The 18,057-nt window shown below is 39.8% G+C and overlaps 1 protein-coding gene across 1 annotated transcript; it reads left to right on the top strand.

Moving 5' to 3' along the window:
* The first annotated feature begins 487 nt into the window (after positions 1-487).
* Positions 488-2,475, top strand: LOC132638700 (peroxidase 3-like). The gene is made up of 4 exons (XM_060355493.1): positions 488-795; positions 1,106-1,303; positions 1,402-1,564; positions 1,867-2,475. Exons 1-4 carry the CDS (start codon positions 586-588, stop codon positions 2,280-2,282), a joined length of 987 nt encoding a protein of 328 aa, XP_060211476.1. The 5' UTR covers positions 488-585; the 3' UTR covers positions 2,283-2,475.
* The last annotated feature ends 15,582 nt before the right edge of the window (positions 2,476-18,057 follow it).

The raw sequence follows: 18,057 nt of genomic DNA, 5'->3' as shown, positions 1-18,057 counted from the left end.
TATAATTTTTTGCCGAGGGTGTGTGAACACCCTCACCGCCATGTAAGTCCGCCCCGGTCAAAAACACCCAATTTAGATGAACCTCATAATTGTACTCTGCATCCAACACAGCTCTAGTGACAGCCATGAAGGGAAACAAAACTAAGAAGATCTACACACAAAACAATATTTCATATAATTGGTTAGAAAAATATCTTTTACGAAAAAACTTCCTTATCGGATTAACTATTAGAGTAAGGAAAAATCACGATGCACCAAATACTCACAACTAATTTTTCTGTATATAATGGTTAACTTTTAGACTATGGAAAGAGAAGAACGCTAAATTTAATCCTGATGATTGGGTTACTTCATTATTGGGAAGGTCGATCGGTCAACGTGATTATGATATATATGATGTGACATGAGCAAGTGCGATAACTAGAGACAGATTATAACTAATCCATTTTCTAATGCAATAAAATAAACATGTTGGTTAGATTGGAAAAGCAAAGTGCCTATAAATTTGCTCTAATGCATGCTGTTTAGTACACAAACGCAACAAAACAAGTGATCACTTTTGAGAATTAATTAAGTAGCAACAAAATGGCTACATTTAGCTCTTTGGGTTTTCTAGTATTGATTTTTGTGGGAATTTTAGGTTCTAGCCATGGCCAATTGCAGCTCAATTTCTATAGCAAGAGCTGCCCAAAAGCAGAGAAGATGATTCAAGACTATGTCCAAAAGCACATTCCAAAAGCTCCATCTCTTGCAGCTGCCTTACTCAGAATGCATTTCCATGATTGCTTTGTTAGGGTAAGTATATATGTTTATGGAGACGAATTATGAATGTAGAGTTGATAACTAGGTTCAGAATGAGGACGCTCTATTATTTGTATGCATTTTAATTTTCTTATATATATATATATATATATATATATATATATATGCATGCATAGTTCGAGAAGAAAAATAAAAGTGGGTTCAATTGAACAATACTGAACTCATGATGCACCCTGCATCCGCCTCTATTTTGCGTAGTTTCACGTGCAACTTAACACATCTGTACGCATTTCATTTTTAATGTACTTTTGTGATTTTCTCTTTTTCTATTGGGTGCTGGCAGGGATGTGATGCTTCTGTGCTCCTAAATTCCACTAAGAGTACAGGAAATCAGACAGAAAAAGTGGCAATCCCAAATCAAACATTGAGAGGATTTTCCTTCATAGACGGTGTGAAGAAAATAGTAGAAGCAGAATGCCCAGGAGTTGTCTCTTGTGCTGATATTGTTGCCTTGGTTGCTAGAGAGTCTGTAGTACTCACTGTAAGCAAAATACTTGAACAAATAAATTAATTACCAACTAGCTTCTTCAACCAATATTTTTTTTTTTCATTCTTCTATTTCTTCTTCATTATATATAGGGAGGTCCATACTGGAATGTGCCAACTGGTAGAAGAGATGGAAGAATATCAAATTCCTCGGAAGCCTTAGCAGATATTCCAGCTCCAACTAGTAACTTCACTAGACTCCAGTCATCTTTTGCCAAGAAGGGTCTTGATCTAAAGGACTTAGTCCTATTGTCTGGTAAGTCAAAGTACTGGATTAATTTCACTCATCGAACTTTTCACTATAATAGTAAAGTTACAAAATGATTGAATATGTCAATTCTGTCATTATAATAGTTAAAATTCAGTGAAAATTTAACTGTTGTAATGCGCAAAGTTCAAGTTCTAACGTAACAAAATAACATTGTGGATTTACTGTTATAGTCTGTAAAGTTCAGTGACCATTATCTGAAATTAATACATGCTCTTTGATTTATAGTCTTATAAATATGTAAAAGTTTTTAAATTTATGAAAATTAACCATGGTTCATTTATTTTCAGGTGCTCACACCATTGGAATTTCTCATTGCCCATCATTTTCATCACGTCTGTACAATTTCACCGGAACTTTTGGTACACAAGATCCATCTCTAGACAGTGAATACGCGGCCAATCTAAAGGCCAAGAAATGCAAATCCGTCAATGATAATAAAACAATAGTTGAGATGGATCCTGGTAGTTTCAGAACATTTGACCTTAGTTACTTCAAGCTCTTGCTCAAAAGGAGAGGCCTTTTCCAATCTGATGCTGCCCTATTAACAAGTTCTACGACAAAGTCGTTTATCGATCAACTAGTACAAGGATCACTCAATGAGTTCTATACTGAATTTGCTAAGGCCATGGAGAAAATGGGCAAAATTGAAGTTAAGACTGGTTCTAATGGTGAAATTAGAAAGCAGTGTGCAGTTGTGAATTGATAGTTGAAAGCACTTTTTCCTTCGGTACCAAATTTCTATGATTTTGCATTTTGTGTTTATGTCTATTGTGCGAATGCGTTTGAGGTACATACATGTATCATGTTTTTATTTCCTTTTCTAAATTTGTATCTATCCTAGTATTTTATAACTTGATGGTTATTTTCATAATAAACTGAGATGCAAAGATAATATTTCCCAAGCAGAGTACACTATCTCTTTTGTAAATTCTAATTTTAGTCTCTCTTTGTTGCTAATTAGTTCGAATGTTTTGTTCTCACAATATACGTCTTATAAAAGCTTCGCCGGTACTTTCTCTCTATCTAAATTAACAATTCACTAAACATAAGTCAATTTGTTAATGGAGGGATTAAGTTTACGTGTAATGATTGATCTTTATCCACTTTATTGTTACAGTAGGTAAGTTTAATTACTTTAATATGATAGAAGATATTTTTGTGACTTTACCGTTACCAATGAACCTAGTACATGAAATTACAATCCGTAAATCGGAGAGACCAAAAGAACACATTTCTGTAAATTTGAAAATGAAATTAATTTGTTAGATATCACGACGTATTAAAAAAAGAGTGAATGATTGAGTAATCAATTTTTTTAATTACATTGGCGACAAAATTTCTATTAGTTAAATAAAACTCTATTATGATAAATTAATCCAGATAAAGTTGACTTTAGACCTTTGCCATGTTAAGTATCTCTTACTCTCTTCGGCCAAGAAAAAAAAAACAATTTATGTCTCTTGATGGCTTAATAAAATATTTTATAGAAGAAGATGAGGAAGCTAAAATAAACCATGTGCCTTGTCTCGTTCATTATTGTCCTTTTATGTGACAGGAATAGCAAAGCTCAGCAATGCTTTCATCATACTTTAAAGGGAAAAGGTCAAAAATACCCCTTTACTTTGGGAAAGGAGTTAAAATATTTTCCGTTATTATTTGGGTAAAAAATACCCCTCTTGTCATTAAAGTTTTCAAATATACCCCTGTCTTAATGAAAATTCCGAATTTTCCAAAATAACCCAATTTCATACTTTAAATCTGTTCCATCATTAAACCCGATCCAACTAAACTCGTTCAGGTCCGGCAACATGGTCAAAAGCATTTCTTGAATCCGACGACACTGAAACTGACGTTGTTCTTAACCCTTCTTCTCCTATTCTCCACACACCCAATAAACCACCACTACCTCACCCATCAACTACTCACCCGGGTCTACCGATCCTTAAACCCGCAACTGGCGGACCCACCAACTATTCGGATCTATTTGAATCATCCGGTGGTGGTGGTAGTAATTTTCTCAAGCAGAACAGTTCACCAGTGGAGTTTCTTGCACATTAATTCTGATGGTTACTTCTCAAGCTATGGAATCCCGACCACTTTGGACTATCTTTCTCAGCCCACTAAATGAGCTAGAGAGGGTGATTCGGAAAGCTCCCCCAGAAAATCAACATCTCACTTGGTTAGTATATAGCTGGGTGGGGTTTAATGATGGAGCGGGTTTAAAAAATGAAATCAGGTTATTTTGGGGGATTTCGGAATTTCCGTCAAGACAGGATATATTTGAAAACTTTAATGACGGGAAGAATATTTTTAGCCCTTTTCTTAAAGTAGAGGAATATTTTTACCCTTTTTCCAACTTTAAGCCCAAAAGCAACCCCTTGGAATTTTCTCTTAGTGATGAATTGGAGAATAGTGGAAGAAATTGGCAGTCATTTTTCGGACACGCTAATCAAAATTTTAGCCAGCGTTTTAAAATTATTCAATGTCCGTTAATTTTTATGTAGAAATAAAATTTGGACAAAAGAACTTTTAGCTACAATATAGAAAAGTTTAATGAAATTTTATTTAAATTTGAATATTTATTAGTTCAGACTATAAAAAATTTTTGTGTTGAATATCTTCGAGTTTAAACTGAACATCACGAACTCCAGAAAAATTTATACAATTTGAACCTGTATCAATTCAAACTCTTAGAATTTTTTTCCAGAATTTTGAACTGCTACAACTCAAATCCCATGAAAGAAATGCTGGAGTTGAACTGTGGAAGTTCAAAACTTGATGTAAAATTCTTGAAATTTGATAAAATTTTCTGAGGTTTTGAACTATCACAATCAAATCCCGAAAAACGATGGAATTTGAACTGTGGTAGTCCAAACTCCATGAAAAAATGCTAGAGTTTTAACTAAGAAAGTTCAAACCATGGAAAAAAAAAGTCCTAGAGTTTGGACTACAAAAGCGGGAGTGGTGGAGAAGCGATTTTCTACCGCTTTCAAAGGAAGACGATAAGGACAAAAAAATCTAGTATATTTTAACGGGTGACTGAACATTTAAAAATGCTTACAAAAAGTAATTAGTCCACCCAATTTTTATGAGAATAATGTAGCTAATTTTAGGCGATATTACTCTAACGAGAATTAGGCAATATCCTTAGCTACCCAATTGAAGAATAGGGTAGTTAGCGAATATTTATTTCCTCAGCTCGAGCACTTAAGTTGGTTTAGTACAAAGTTATTATGGTCCAACATGCCTTTTATTTAACCCCAGTTACTTCAGATGAAATTCAAACTCCACAAACATTACATTACAAAAAAAAAAAAGCGATAGATAATATCAGTCGCTAAAAATCAAAAAATTGTCGCTTGCTAAAAGAAATTCTATTAGCTACGAGCAGCGACATATGAGTGATGCATTTCGAATCAAATTCCTATATCTTTTAGTGAAGCTAATTATATGAGACTACGACCTATACAATTAACCAATATACGATTCTAACACATCTTAATATGTCCCAACGCTAGACATCTGGAGAGTGGAATACCATGTAATATGAATAGATGAGTGATGATTTGAGATTCCTAGCAGTTGAGCTTAATAGATAATTATATGATTTAATTGTTACTTATTGTAGCCATTAAAAAAATCCGTAGTTTCAGCTCATTGTGTCCTTTAAAGAGCTGGTTAGCGGCGCTGTTCTACATTGTTATTATTCTAACAAAAATTAAAAGGACTAATTACATACGCACATACCAACTCAACTCTATCCATGATTCCATATACACTACCTAAACGGCTAATTTTATATTTTCACATATTTATGTATTGTTAACATCAATCTATATATATTATAGTCGTAATCTTATCATTCCAGCTTTTAACTCATACGAATTGTATCTCCTTAGGAGTACTGTTCCTCAATGCTCTATATTAGTAGACGTAACGTAACTCATACACGAAACCGATGCATTCAGGATTCTAACACCCCTTGGCACGCTCAAAACTAGACATTTGGAGCAACATATAGAAGTGTCCGGTGATGCACAGGTCTAGCTCGGATATCAACAACAACAACGATGATGACGACAACATACACGGTATAATCTCACAAGTGGGAGGTCTTGCTTGGATATCATTTTTAAAAATGGACATTAAACGTTACATTACCCCAAATATTAGCTTGAGTGAAGAGAATTATATATTCGAAATAATCATATAAAGAGATTACTGCCCATTAACGTAACTGATTCCATGTGCTAATTAAGTACTGAAGAGTAGAGGTGAGTGTATAAAAGCAATCTTAGGAATCAATATACACAGATATACATGTATATGATTAGCATTTTAGTTTGCAGTGGTCCGAGGGAGTGGGTTGCAGATTCGATCCCCAAATGCGTTTGACATCAATAATTTACACCAAAAACAACACTAACTATACCAAATTTGTTTTCGATTTAATATAGTAAGTTGGGTTTAGTATAACCAGTCACACATTAATAAAGTGATAAGTAGAATATTCTTTCTACAAGAACTTGTGATTAATTATATTTAACTGCACTACTAATGGGTTTTGAATCATCCACGTAAACTGTGAATGGAAAAAAACTCACTAAATAAACTAGCCCTGAACCCCTTCTAACTTTTAAAATATGTTGAGTATCTTTGCCTTACCATATTAAAGTAACGCCCAAGCTTCGGAGGAAAGTCCACATCAGCAAAACACAGGAGAGATATTGTGTATATAAGTAAGCAGACGTTACGCCCTAGTGATGCTTTCGAACCTCCGCTCAGTCAAAAATTTTAAAAAAATTCAGCTGGTAAAACTTGGACAACTCTGGTATACAACATATGGAAAGCACGGAATGAAGCACATTGGAATCAAAAAGTCCCACATCCAAATGTCATACGATATCAAATTTAGAGGGAATGCCAGATGAAAGTATATAATCATATAGACAGAAGAATGAATAGACAGGAAGGAGAATGGACACAAAGCTTATACTGTGAAAGTAACAGACTAGATAGGATATAGAATAGATTCGGATTTGGCCCTTGAGGTGTGTCCAGTTACATTTGTGTATGTTGTTTGTTCTGGTGACTAATAAAGTTTTTTCGTTCACACCAAAAAAAAAAAAAAAAAAAAACAACTCTGTCTTAAGGCAAAATTTTGCCTTCAAAACTCTGCCTTAAGGCAAAATTTCATAGGCAAAACTCTGGCTTAAGGCAGAATTCTGCCTGAAGGTAAAACTCTGCCTTAAGGCAGAGTTTTGCCCAAAACTCTACCCGAAGAAGGCAAAATTCTGCCTGCAGGCTTAACTTTGGTCCGGATAGGCCTAAGTTTGCTAAAAAACTATGTCTTGCGATTTTTTTTTTTTTACTGAGCCGGGATTCGAACCCCAAATATCATGATATTAGTGGAAGGACAAAAATTAAAGACCATCAATTTGAGGGATAGAAATTAAAGACCAGCCCAAATAAGGGCATTCCTGCGAATTGCCCAAAAAATATTGCTCACTATAGAAGGCTCCACAAGAAAGATTAAAAAAAAACATTTCTCCATTTTCACATTTTTTGTTGGTTGTTCACCTAGCGTTTGATATTTTTTTGGAGCCTGACTAATGAAAAATCGAGCCGAAAAATCTCACATTAAGGATAAAGTGTTCCTTACCAAATACGACTCCACTCTATTTTGACATGATATATTATTAAAGTGACTATTTCTGCAGATCGATATTATCTAAAACAAATCTGCTAAACAGGTCAGGAAGATAGATGACTAAACTGTTGATAGTTTTTGCATACCTATTGCATTGAGCACTTGAGCAATATTCTTGCATGTTGTAACTTAATAGAGTTGATATTCCTCTTAATCTTATTTTTGAATTATTAACAAGAACATTAAAAATTGCTTAGTTAAGAAGGTGCTAACTGCTAAATTATAAAAACCAACTTTCCATTATATGCCAACTCTGCCACTAATTTTAACAAATCAAAGGACTGATATGATTACCATCTTCAATTAGCATTTAAAGGGCATGCATTTGTGTGCTCTAATCATCAATCACTTCTAGTAAACAAGTTACTTGTAATAATCCATATTTTTTTTAGGCTTAGTTGGCAATTTAAATAAAAGAAGGAAATAAAAAGGGAATTAAGTATTATTGAAAAGAAAAGAAAAAGAAAGAAATGGGCCAAGCCCAAAAAGGAAAAAAAAAACGAGTTTAAAGTCTGATGGTCTAAACGTGAGAAACAAAAAAAATCAGAAAACAGAGATAGACGCAAAAAGGGAAACACAATGCAAGAAAAGAAAAGAAGGGAAGAAAAAGAGGGGAGAAAAATAAGGATTTTCAATCTAAATCATCAAAGTAATGACTCTGATCTTTTATTTAAGTTTATTACACAATTATGGGTGAATCTTTATGGTGAAAACATGGGATATTTTGAGGAATTGAGAAAGTTTAGCTCTAGGGTTCTTCAACTAAAATCATTGATTTGAAAGGGCAAACAGCATCGGATTTTAGACTTCTATATATCATTGGAATCCTCTCGTTAAGGCCTTTCCGAAAACATAAGTCTTGTCGGATTTTGAACACATTGACCAGAGGGCGTTTTCGTCCTTTAAAATTTGACTTTAACCGTTTAAGCCTCTAAAAATATAGAAGTGGTTTACCCTAAGGGTTTAGACCATTCTAAATCCGTTTTTGTGTAGTTTGAGGCAATCCGGAGACTCGAGAACGCAGTTTTGATTTATTGGGAAGTGTGCTTGAATTGTGAATTTGAGATAAGTGAGACTTTAAGCTTTGGGTACTTGCTTTTCAAAACCCGTTTTAAAAATATGTTTTGTCTGCCTGGTTCATGTGTTGGGGCAAGCGTGTGCTTGGCAGAATCGGTGGTCCTTAAGGCCAACCGCATATACTTTATTTTCAAATAATCCAAAACTCTCTTTATAAATTATTTTGTGATGTGATATAGCTGTGAGCCATGATATTGGGGCATTGTGTATGCTTCTTGATTATATTGGGGCATTGTGTATGTTTCCCTTAGCATTGTGTATGCTTCCTGACATATTTGGCACATTGTGTATGTTGTCGTGGATTCATAATGTTGACGAATTCTTTAATTGCCACTTATGACGGTTCGTAATGTAAATTGTGTTGAGATATATAATATATTTGATAAACAGTGGTTTGGACCTTGGTTGCTATTACATAATGATATATTCATGTGCATAATATTTTTGTGCCTGTTGTGTGTTTGTATTTTCTAACACTTGTTCCAGGAGTATTTGAAGTGGCGGGTCAAGGATCTTACTGGGTTATATTTATGTATAACTCACTCCTTACCTGCATGTCCATGCAGATACTGTCGTTGAGAACGAGGCTGGTAATTGAAGACTTCGTGAGTGGATTCTGTTGCTGAGGTGAGCCACCGCATTGTTCGTGGAGGCAGCCATTTCAGCTTATTTAGTTTATTTCTAGTTATTTCATTTATTTTGGGTTTACATGCCCGACACTCAAACTCATATAACTCTGTTAGATGCTCCTAGGTCTTAGCGTGGGGTGTGGGCTAGAGATTTTTTTCATCTTAGCGTTGATTGGTTTTCATAAATCGATTATGGATTTGGTTGGCGACTATTTCGCATTTTTATTCATTAATAATGTTGTTGGACCTGCACTTATTTTCTTTTAGTGCTTTTGTAAATGATTAAGAGTATGATATATGGTTCGCCTGGCGGGTGGTGTTGCTGGGTGCCAATCACGCCTAGCGGGTATTTTGGGACGTGACAAAGTTGGTATCACAGCCTAGGCTTTAAGTCCCGGGCCATGGAGCAGTGTTTAGTAGAATCTTGTTCATGGGTATGTAGGCGCCCATACTTATGACCTTGAGGCTACTGGACATCTAGGAAGTTTTCCCTTCTTTCATTCCTTGTTCGTGCGTGAGATGAATCAAGTTTAACCTTGTAATATTTATTTCGCAGAAGGCTAAGAAACGCGCATCTTCATCTGCTAAACGTGGTGCTGGACAGAGCACTACCCGCGGTTATAGACAAGCTAGTGCTCATCAGACTAGAGCTCAGACTAGGACTCAGGCCAATCCTCAGCCTGAAGTTGTGAATGGGGGTCAGCCCTGAGTAGCGTCAGAGCAAGTGCAGGAACAAGTGGTTAAGAACAATCCACCGGCACCAGCTGCTGCCCCTACTATTGCTATGCCCGCAGAGGTGGTGACCAGATTATTGAATGTGTTGGAGGCATTGGCGCCTAATCATGGTGGAATTCTAGGTCCTCAGGCTACTTCACAAGAACAAGCTCAAGTTCAGTTGAATGTTGTAGCTAATCAGACACCTCAGTTGGCCCCTCAACAGGTTGTCCAGTCTGCAGGGCAATCTAAAGAGTTTAAGAATTTCATGGATCTTAAGCCACCAGAGTTTGATGCTTCACCAACTTCTATTGAACCTCAGAAGTTCATTGATCGTTGTGAAAAGATATTGACAAAGTAACTCTGTTAGATTTGGTTGGCTACTATTTCGCATTTTTATTCATTAATAACGTTGTTGGACCTGCACTTATTTTCTTTTAGTGATTTTGTAAATGATTAAGAGTATGATATATGGTTCGCCTGGCGGGTGGTATTGCTGGGTGCCAATCACGTCTAGCGGGTATTTTGGGACGTGACAAAGTTGGTATCACAGCCAAGGCTTTAAGTCCCGGGCCATGGAGCAGTGTTTAGTAGAATCTTGTTCATGGGTATGTAGGCGCCCATACTTATGACCTTGAGGCTACTGGACATCTAGGAAGTTTTCCCTTCTTTCATTCCTTGTTCGTGCGTGAGATGAATCAAGTTTAACCTTGTAATATTTATTTCGCAGATGGCTAAGAAACGCGCATCTTCATCTGCTAAACGTGGTGCTGGACAGAGCGCTACCCGCGGTTGTAGACAAGCTAGTGCTCATCAGACTAGAGCTCAGACTAGGACTCAGGCCACTCCTCAGCCTGAAGTTGTGAATGGGGGTCAGCCCTGAGTAGCGTCAGAGGAAGTGCAGGAACAAGTGGTTAAGAACAATCCACCGGCACCAGCTGCTGCCCCTACTATTGCTATGCCCGCAGAGGTAGTGACCAGATTATTGAATGTGTTGGAGGCATTGGCGCCTAATCATGGTGGAATTCTAGGTCCTCAGGCTACTTCACAAGAACAAGCTCAAGTTCAGTTGAATGTTGCAGCTAATCAGACACCTCAGTTGGCCCCTCAACAGGTTGTCCAGTCTGCAGGGCAATCTAAAGAGTTTAAGAATTTCATGGATCTTAAGCCACCAGAGTTTGATGCTTCACCAACTTCTATTGAACCTCAGAAGTTCATTGATCGTTGTGAAAAGATATTGACAAAGTAACTCTGTTAGATTTGGTTGGCGACTATTTCGCATTTTTATTCATTAATAACGTTGTTGGACCTGCACTTATTTTCTTTTAGTGCTTTTGTAAATGATTAAGAGTATGATATATGGTTCGCCTGGCGGGTGGTGTTGCTGGGTGCCAATCACGCCTAGCGGGTATTTTGGGACGTGACAAAGTTGGTATCACAGCCTAGGCTTTAAGTCCCGGGCCATAGAGCAGTGTTTAGTAGAATCTTGTTCATGGGTATGTAGGCGCCCATACTTATGACCTTGAGGCTACTGGACATCTAGGAAGTTTTCCCTTCTTTCATTCCTTGTTCGTGCGTGAGATGAATCAAGTTTAACCTTGTAATATTTATTTCGCAGATGGCTAAGAAACGCGCATCTTCATCTGCTAAACGTGGTGCTTGACAGAGCGCTACCCGCGGTTGTAGACAAGCTAGTGCTCATCAGACTAGAGCTCAGACTAGGACTCAGGCCACTCCTCAGCCTGAAGTTGTGAATGGGGGTCAGCCCTGAGTAGCGTCAGAGCAAGTGCAGGAACAAGTGGTTAAGAACAATCCACCGGCACCAGCTGCTGCCCCTACTATTGCTATGCCCGCAGAGGTGGTGACCAGATTATTGAATGTGTTGGAGGCATTGGAGCCTAATCATGGTGGAATTCTAGGTCCTCAGGCTACTTCACAAGAACAAGCTCAAGTTCAGTTGAATGTTGCAGCTAATCAGACACCTCAGTTGGCCCCTCAACAGGTTGTCCAGTCTGCAGGGCAATCTAAAGAGTTTAAGAATTTCATGGATCTTAAGCCACCAGAGTTTGATGCTTCACTAACTTCTATTGAACCTCAGAAGTTCATTGATCGTTGTGAAAAGATATTGACAAAGTAACTCTGTTAGATTTGGTTGGCGACTATTTCGAATTTTTATTCATTAATAACGTTGTTGGACCTGCACTTATTTTCTTTTAGTGCTTTTGTAAATGATTAAGAGTATGATATATGGTTCGCCTGGCGGGTGGTGTTGCTGGGTGCCAATCACGTCTAGCGGGTATTTTGGGACGTGACAAAGTTGGTATCACAGCCTAGGCTTTAAGTCCCGGGCCATGGAGCAGTGTTTAGTAGAATCTTGTTCATGGGTATGTAGGCGCCCATACTTATGACCTTGAGGCTACTGGACATCTAGGAAGTTTTCCCTTCTTTCATTCCTTGTTCGTGCGTGAGATGAATCAAGTTTAACCTTGTAATATTTATTTCGCAGATGGCTAAGAAACGCGCATCTTCATCTGCTAAACGTGGTGCTGGACAGAGCGCTACCCGCGGTTGTAGACAAGCTAGTGCTCATCAGACTAGAGCTCAGACTAGGACTCAGGCCACTCCTCAGCCTGAAGTTGTGAATGGGGGTCAGCCCTGAGTAGCGTCAGAGCAAGTGCAGGAACAAGTGGTTAAGAACAATCCACCGGCACCAGCTGCTGCCCCTACTATTGCTATGCCCGCAGAGGTGGTGACCAGATTATTGAATGTGTTGGAGGCATTGGCGCCTAATCATGGTGGAATTCTAGGTCCTCAGGCTACTTCACAAGAACAAGCTCAAGTTCAGTTGAATGTTGCAGCTAATCAGACACCTCATTTGGCCCCTCAACAGGTTGTCCAGTCTGCAGGGCAATCTAAAGAGTTTAAGAATTTCATGGATCTTAAGCCACCAGAGTTTGATGCTTCACCAACTTCTATTGAACCTCAGAAGTTCATTGATCGTTGTGAAAAGATATTGACAAAGTAACTCTGTTAGATTTGGTTGGCTTCTATTTCGCATTTTTATTCATTAATAACGTTGTTGGACCTGCACTTATTTTCTTTTAGTGATTTTGTAAATGATTAAGAGTATGATATATGGTTCGCCTGGCGGGTGGTGTTGCTGGGTGCCAATCACGTCTAGCGGGTATTTTGGGACGTGACAAAGTTGGTATCACAGCCAAGGCTTTAAGTCCCGGGCCATGGAGCAGTGTTTAGTAGAATCTTGTTCATGGGTATGTAGGCGCCCATACTTATGACCTTGAGGCTACTGGACATCTAGGAAGTTTTCCCTTCTTTCATTCCTTGTTCGTGCGTGAGATGAACCAAGTTTAACCTTGTAATATTTATTTCGCAGATGGTTAAGAAACGCGCATCTTCATCTGCTAAACGTGGTGCTGGACAGAGCGCTACCCGCGGTTGTAGACAAGCTAGTGCTCATCAGACTAGAGCTCAGACTAGGACTCAGGCCACTCCTCAGCCTGAAGTTGTGAATGGGGGTCAGCCCTGAGTAGCGTCAGAGGAAGTGCAGGAACAAGTGGTTAAGAACAATCCACCGGCACCAGCTGCTGCCCCTACTATTGCTATGCCCGCAGAGGTAGTGACCAGATTATTGAATGTGTTGGAGGCATTGGCGCCTAATCATGGTGGAATTCTAGGTCCTCAGGCTACTTCACAAGAACAAGCTCAAGTTCAGTTGAATGTTGCAGCTAATCAGACACCTCAGTTGGCCCCTCAACAGGTTGTCCAGTCTGCAGGGCAATCTAAAGAGTTTAAGAATTTCATGGATCTTAAGCCACCAGAGTTTGATGCTTCACCAACTTCTATTGAACCTCAGAAGTTCATTGATCGTTGTGAAAAGATATTGACAAAGTAACTCTGTTAGATTTGGTTGGCGACTATTTCGCATTTTTATTCATTAATAACGTTGTTGGACCTGCACTTATTTTCTTTTAGTGCTTTTGTAAATGATTAAGAGTATGATATATGGTTCGCCTGGCGGGTGGTGTTGCAGGGTGCCAATCACGCCTAGCGGGTATTTTGGGACGTGACAAAGTTGGTATCACAGCCTAGGCTTTAAGTCCCGGGCCATAGAGCAGTGTTTAGTAGAATCTTGTTCATGGGTATGTAGGCGCCCATACTTATGACCTTGAGGCTACTGGACATCTAGGAAGTTTTCCCTTCTTTCATTCCTTGTTCGTGCGTGAGATGAATCAAGTTTAACCTTGTAATATTTATTTCGCAGATGGCTAAGAAACGCGCATCTTCATCTGCTAAACGTGGTGCTTGACAGAGCGCTACCCGCGGTTGTAGACAAGCTAGTGCTCATCAGACTAGAGCTCAGACTAGGACTCAGGCCACTCCTCAGCCTGAAGTTGTGAATGGGGGTCAGCCCTGAGTAGCGTCAGAGCAAGTGCAGGAACAAGTGGTTAAGAACAATCCACCGGCACCAGCTGCTGCCCCTACTATTGCTATGCCCGCAGAGGTGGTGACCAGATTATTGAATGTGTTGGAGGCATTGGAGCCTAATCATGGTGGAATTCTAGGTCCTCAGGCTACTTCACAAGAACAAGCTCAAGTTCAGTTGAATGTTGCAGCTAATCAGACACCTCAGTTGGCCCCTCAACAGGTTGTCCAGTCTGCAGGGCAATCTAAAGAGTTTAAGAATTTCATGGATCTTAAGCCACCAGAGTTTGATGCTTCACTAACTTCTATTGAACCTCAGAAGTTCATTGATCGTTGTGAAAAGATATTGACAAAGTAACTCTGTTAGATTTGGTTGGCGACTATTTCGAATTTTTATTCATTAATAACGTTGTTGGACCTGCACTTATTTTCTTTTAGTGCTTTTGTAAATGATTAAGAGTATGATATATGGTTCGCCTGGCGGGTGGTGTTGCTGGGTGCCAATCACGTCTAGCGGGTATTTTGGGACGTGACAAAGTTGGTATCACAGCCTAGGCTTTAAGTCCCGGGCCATGGAGCAGTATGTAGGCGCCCATACTTATGACCTTGAGGCTACTGGACATCTAGGAAGTTTTCCCTTCTTTCATTCCTTGTTCGTGCGTGAGATGAATCAAGTTTAACCTTGTAATATTTATTTCGCAGATGGCTAAGAAACGCGCATCTTCATCTGCTAAACGTGGTGCTGGACAGAGCGCTACCCGCGGTTGTAGACAAGCTAGTGCTCATCAGACTAGAGCTCAGACTAGGACTCAGGCCACTCCTCAGCCTGAAGTTGTGAATGGGGGTCAGCCCTGAGTAGCGTCAGAGCAAGTGCAGGAACAAGTGGTTAAGAACAATCCACCGGCACCAGCTGCTGCCCCTACTATTGCTATGCCCGCAGAGGTGGTGACCAGATTATTGAATGTGTTGGAGGCATTGGCGCCTAATCATGGTGGAATTCTAGGTCCTCAGGCTACTTCACAAGAACAAGCTCAAGTTCAGTTGAATGTTGCAGCTAATCAGACACCTCATTTGGCCCCTCAACAGGTTGTCCAGTCTGCAGGGCAATCTAAAGAGTTTAAGAATTTCATGGATCTTAAGCCACCAGAGTTTGATGCTTCACCAACTTCTATTGAACCTCAGAAGTTCATTGATCGTTGTGAAAAGATATTGACAAAGTAACTCTGTTAGATTTGGTTGGCGACTATTTCGCATTTTTATTCATTAATAACGTTGTTGGACCTGCACTTATTTTCTTTTAGGGCTTTTGTAAATGATTAAGAGTATGATATATGGTTCGCCTGGCGGGTGGTGTTGCTGGGTGCCAATCACGTCTAGCGGATATTTTGGGACGTGACAAAGTTGGTATCACAGCCTAGGATTTAAGTCCCGGGCCATGGAGCAGTGTTTAGTAGAATCTTGTTCATGGGTATGTAGGCGCCCATACTTATGACCTTGAGGCTACTGGACATCTAGGAAGTTTTCCCTTCTTTCATTCCTTGTTCGTGCGTGAGATGAATCAAGTTTAACCTTGTAATATTTATTTCGCAGATGGCTAAGAAACCCGCATCTTCATCTGCTAAACGTGGTGCTGGACAGAGCGCTACCCGCGGTTGTAGACAAGCTAGTGCTTATGAGACTAGAGCTCAGACTAGGACTCAGGCCACTCCTCAGCCTGAAGTTGTGAATGGGGGTCAGCCCTGAGTAGCGTCAGAGCAAGTGCAGGAACAAGTGGTTAAGAACAATCCACCGGCACCAGCTGCTGCCCCTACTATTGTTATGCCCGCAGAGGTGGTGACCAGATTATTGAATGTGTTGGAGGCATTGGCGCCTAATCATGGTGGAATTCTAGGTCCTCAGGCTACTTCACAAGAACAAGCTCAAGTTCAGTTGAATGTTGCAGCTAATCAGACACCTCAGTTGGCCCCTCAACAGGTTGTCCAGTCTACAGGGCAATCTAAAGAGTTTAAGAATTTCATGGATCTTAAGCCACCAGAGTTTGATGCTTCACCAACTTCTATCGAACCTCAGAAGTTCATTGATCGTTGTGAAAGGATATTGACAAAGTAACTCTGTTAGATTTGGTTGGCGACTATTTCGCATTTTTATTCATTAATAACGTTGTTGGACCTGCACTTATTTTCTTTTAGTGCTTTTGTAAATGATTAAGAGTATGATATATGGTTCGCCTGGCGGGTGGTGTTGCTGGGTGCCAATCACGTCTAGCGGATATTTTGGGACGTGACAAAGTTGGTATCACAGCCTAGGCTTTAAGTCCTGGGCCATGGAGCAGTGTTTAGTAGAATCTTGTTCATGGGTATGTAGGCGCCCATACTTATGACCTTGAGGCTACTGGACATCTAGGAAGTTTTCCCTTCTTTCATTCCTTGTTCGTGCGTGAGATGAATCAAGTTTAACCTTGTAATATTTATTTCGCAGATGGCTAAGAAACGCGCATCTTCATCTGCTAAACGTGGTGCTGGACAGAGCGCTACCCGCGGTTGTAGACAAGCTAGTGCTCATCAGACTAGAGCTCAGACTTGGACTCAGGCCACTCCTCAGCCTAAAGTTGTGAATGGGGGTCAGCCCTGAGTAGCGTCAGAGCAAGTGCAGGAACAAGTGGTTAAGAACAATCCACCGGCACCAGCTGCTGCCCCTACTATTGCTATGCCCGCAGAGGTGGTGACCAGATTATTGAATGTGTTGGAGGCATTGGCGCCTAATCATGGTGGAATTCTAGGTCCTCAGGCTACTTCACAAGAACAAGCTCAAGTTCAGTTGAATGTTGCAGCTAATCAGACACCTCAGTTGGCCCATCAACAGGTTGTCCAGTCTGCAGGGCAATCTAAAGAGTTTAAGAATTTCATGGATCTTAAGCCACCAGAGTTTGATGCTTCACCAACTTCTATTGAACCTCAGAAGTTCATTGATCGTTGTGAAAAGATATTGACAAAGTAACTCTGTTAGATTTGGTTGGCGACTATTTCGCATTTTTATTCATCAATAACGTTGTTGGACCTGCACTTATTTTCTTTTAGTGCTTTTGTAAATGATTAAGAGTATGATATATGGTTCGCCTGGCGGGTGGTGTTGCTGGGTGCCAATCACGTCTAGCGGATATTTTGGGACGTGACAAAGTTGGTATCACAGCCTAGGCTTTAAGTCCCGGGCCATGGAGCAGTGTTTAGTAGAATCTTGTTCATGGGTATGTAGGCGCCCATACTTATGACCTTGAGGCTACTGGACATCTAGGAAGTTTTCCCTTCTTTCATTCCTTGTTCGTGCGTGAGATGAATCAAGTTTAACCTTGTAATATTTATTTCGCAGATGGCTAAGAAACGCGCATCTTCATCTGCTAAACGTGGTGCTGGACAGAGCGCTACCCGCGGTTGTAGACAAGCTAGTGCTCATCAGACTAGAGCTCAGACTTGGACTCAGGCCACTCCTCAGCCTAAAGTTGTGAATGGGGGTCAGCCCTGAGTAGCGTCAGAGCAAGTGCAGGAACAAGTGGTTAAGAACAATCCACCGGCACCAGCTGCTGCCCCTACTATTGCTATGCCCGCAGAGGTGGTGACCAGATTATTGAATGTGTTGGAGGCATTGGCGCCTAATCATGGTGGAATTCTAGGTCCTCAGGCTACTTCACAAGAACAAGCTCAAGTTCAGTTGAATGTTGCAGCTAATCAGACACCTCAGTTGGCCCATCAACAGGTTGTCCAGTCTGCAGGGCAATCTAAAGAGTTTAAGAATTTCATGGATCTTAAGCCACCAGAGTTTGATGCTTCACCAACTTCTATTGAACCTCAGAAGTTCATTGATCGTTGTGAAAAGATATTGACAAAGTAACTCTGTTAGATTTGGTTGGC

The sequence above is a fragment of the Lycium barbarum genome, chromosome 4, assembly GCF_019175385.1.
Source record: "Lycium barbarum isolate Lr01 chromosome 4, ASM1917538v2, whole genome shotgun sequence".
NCBI classification, from domain to species: Eukaryota; Viridiplantae; Streptophyta; class Magnoliopsida; order Solanales; family Solanaceae; genus Lycium; species Lycium barbarum.
The sequence above is the reverse complement of the archived record's forward strand: the minus strand, read 5'-3'. Positions and strand labels throughout refer to the sequence as shown.

Bases quoted from the DNA above. Each gene is read 5' to 3' on its own strand.
- LOC132638700 (XM_060355493.1), top strand. From the start codon at position 586: ATGGCTACATTTAGCTCTTTGGGTTTTCTAGTATTGATTTTTGTGGGA. The intron at 796-1,105 runs GTAAGTATATAT...GGGTGCTGGCAG, and splicing joins TCCATGATTGCTTTGTTAGG to GGATGTGATGCTTCTGTGCT. The intron at 1,565-1,866 runs GTAAGTCAAAGT...ATTTATTTTCAG, and splicing joins GGACTTAGTCCTATTGTCTG to GTGCTCACACCATTGGAATT.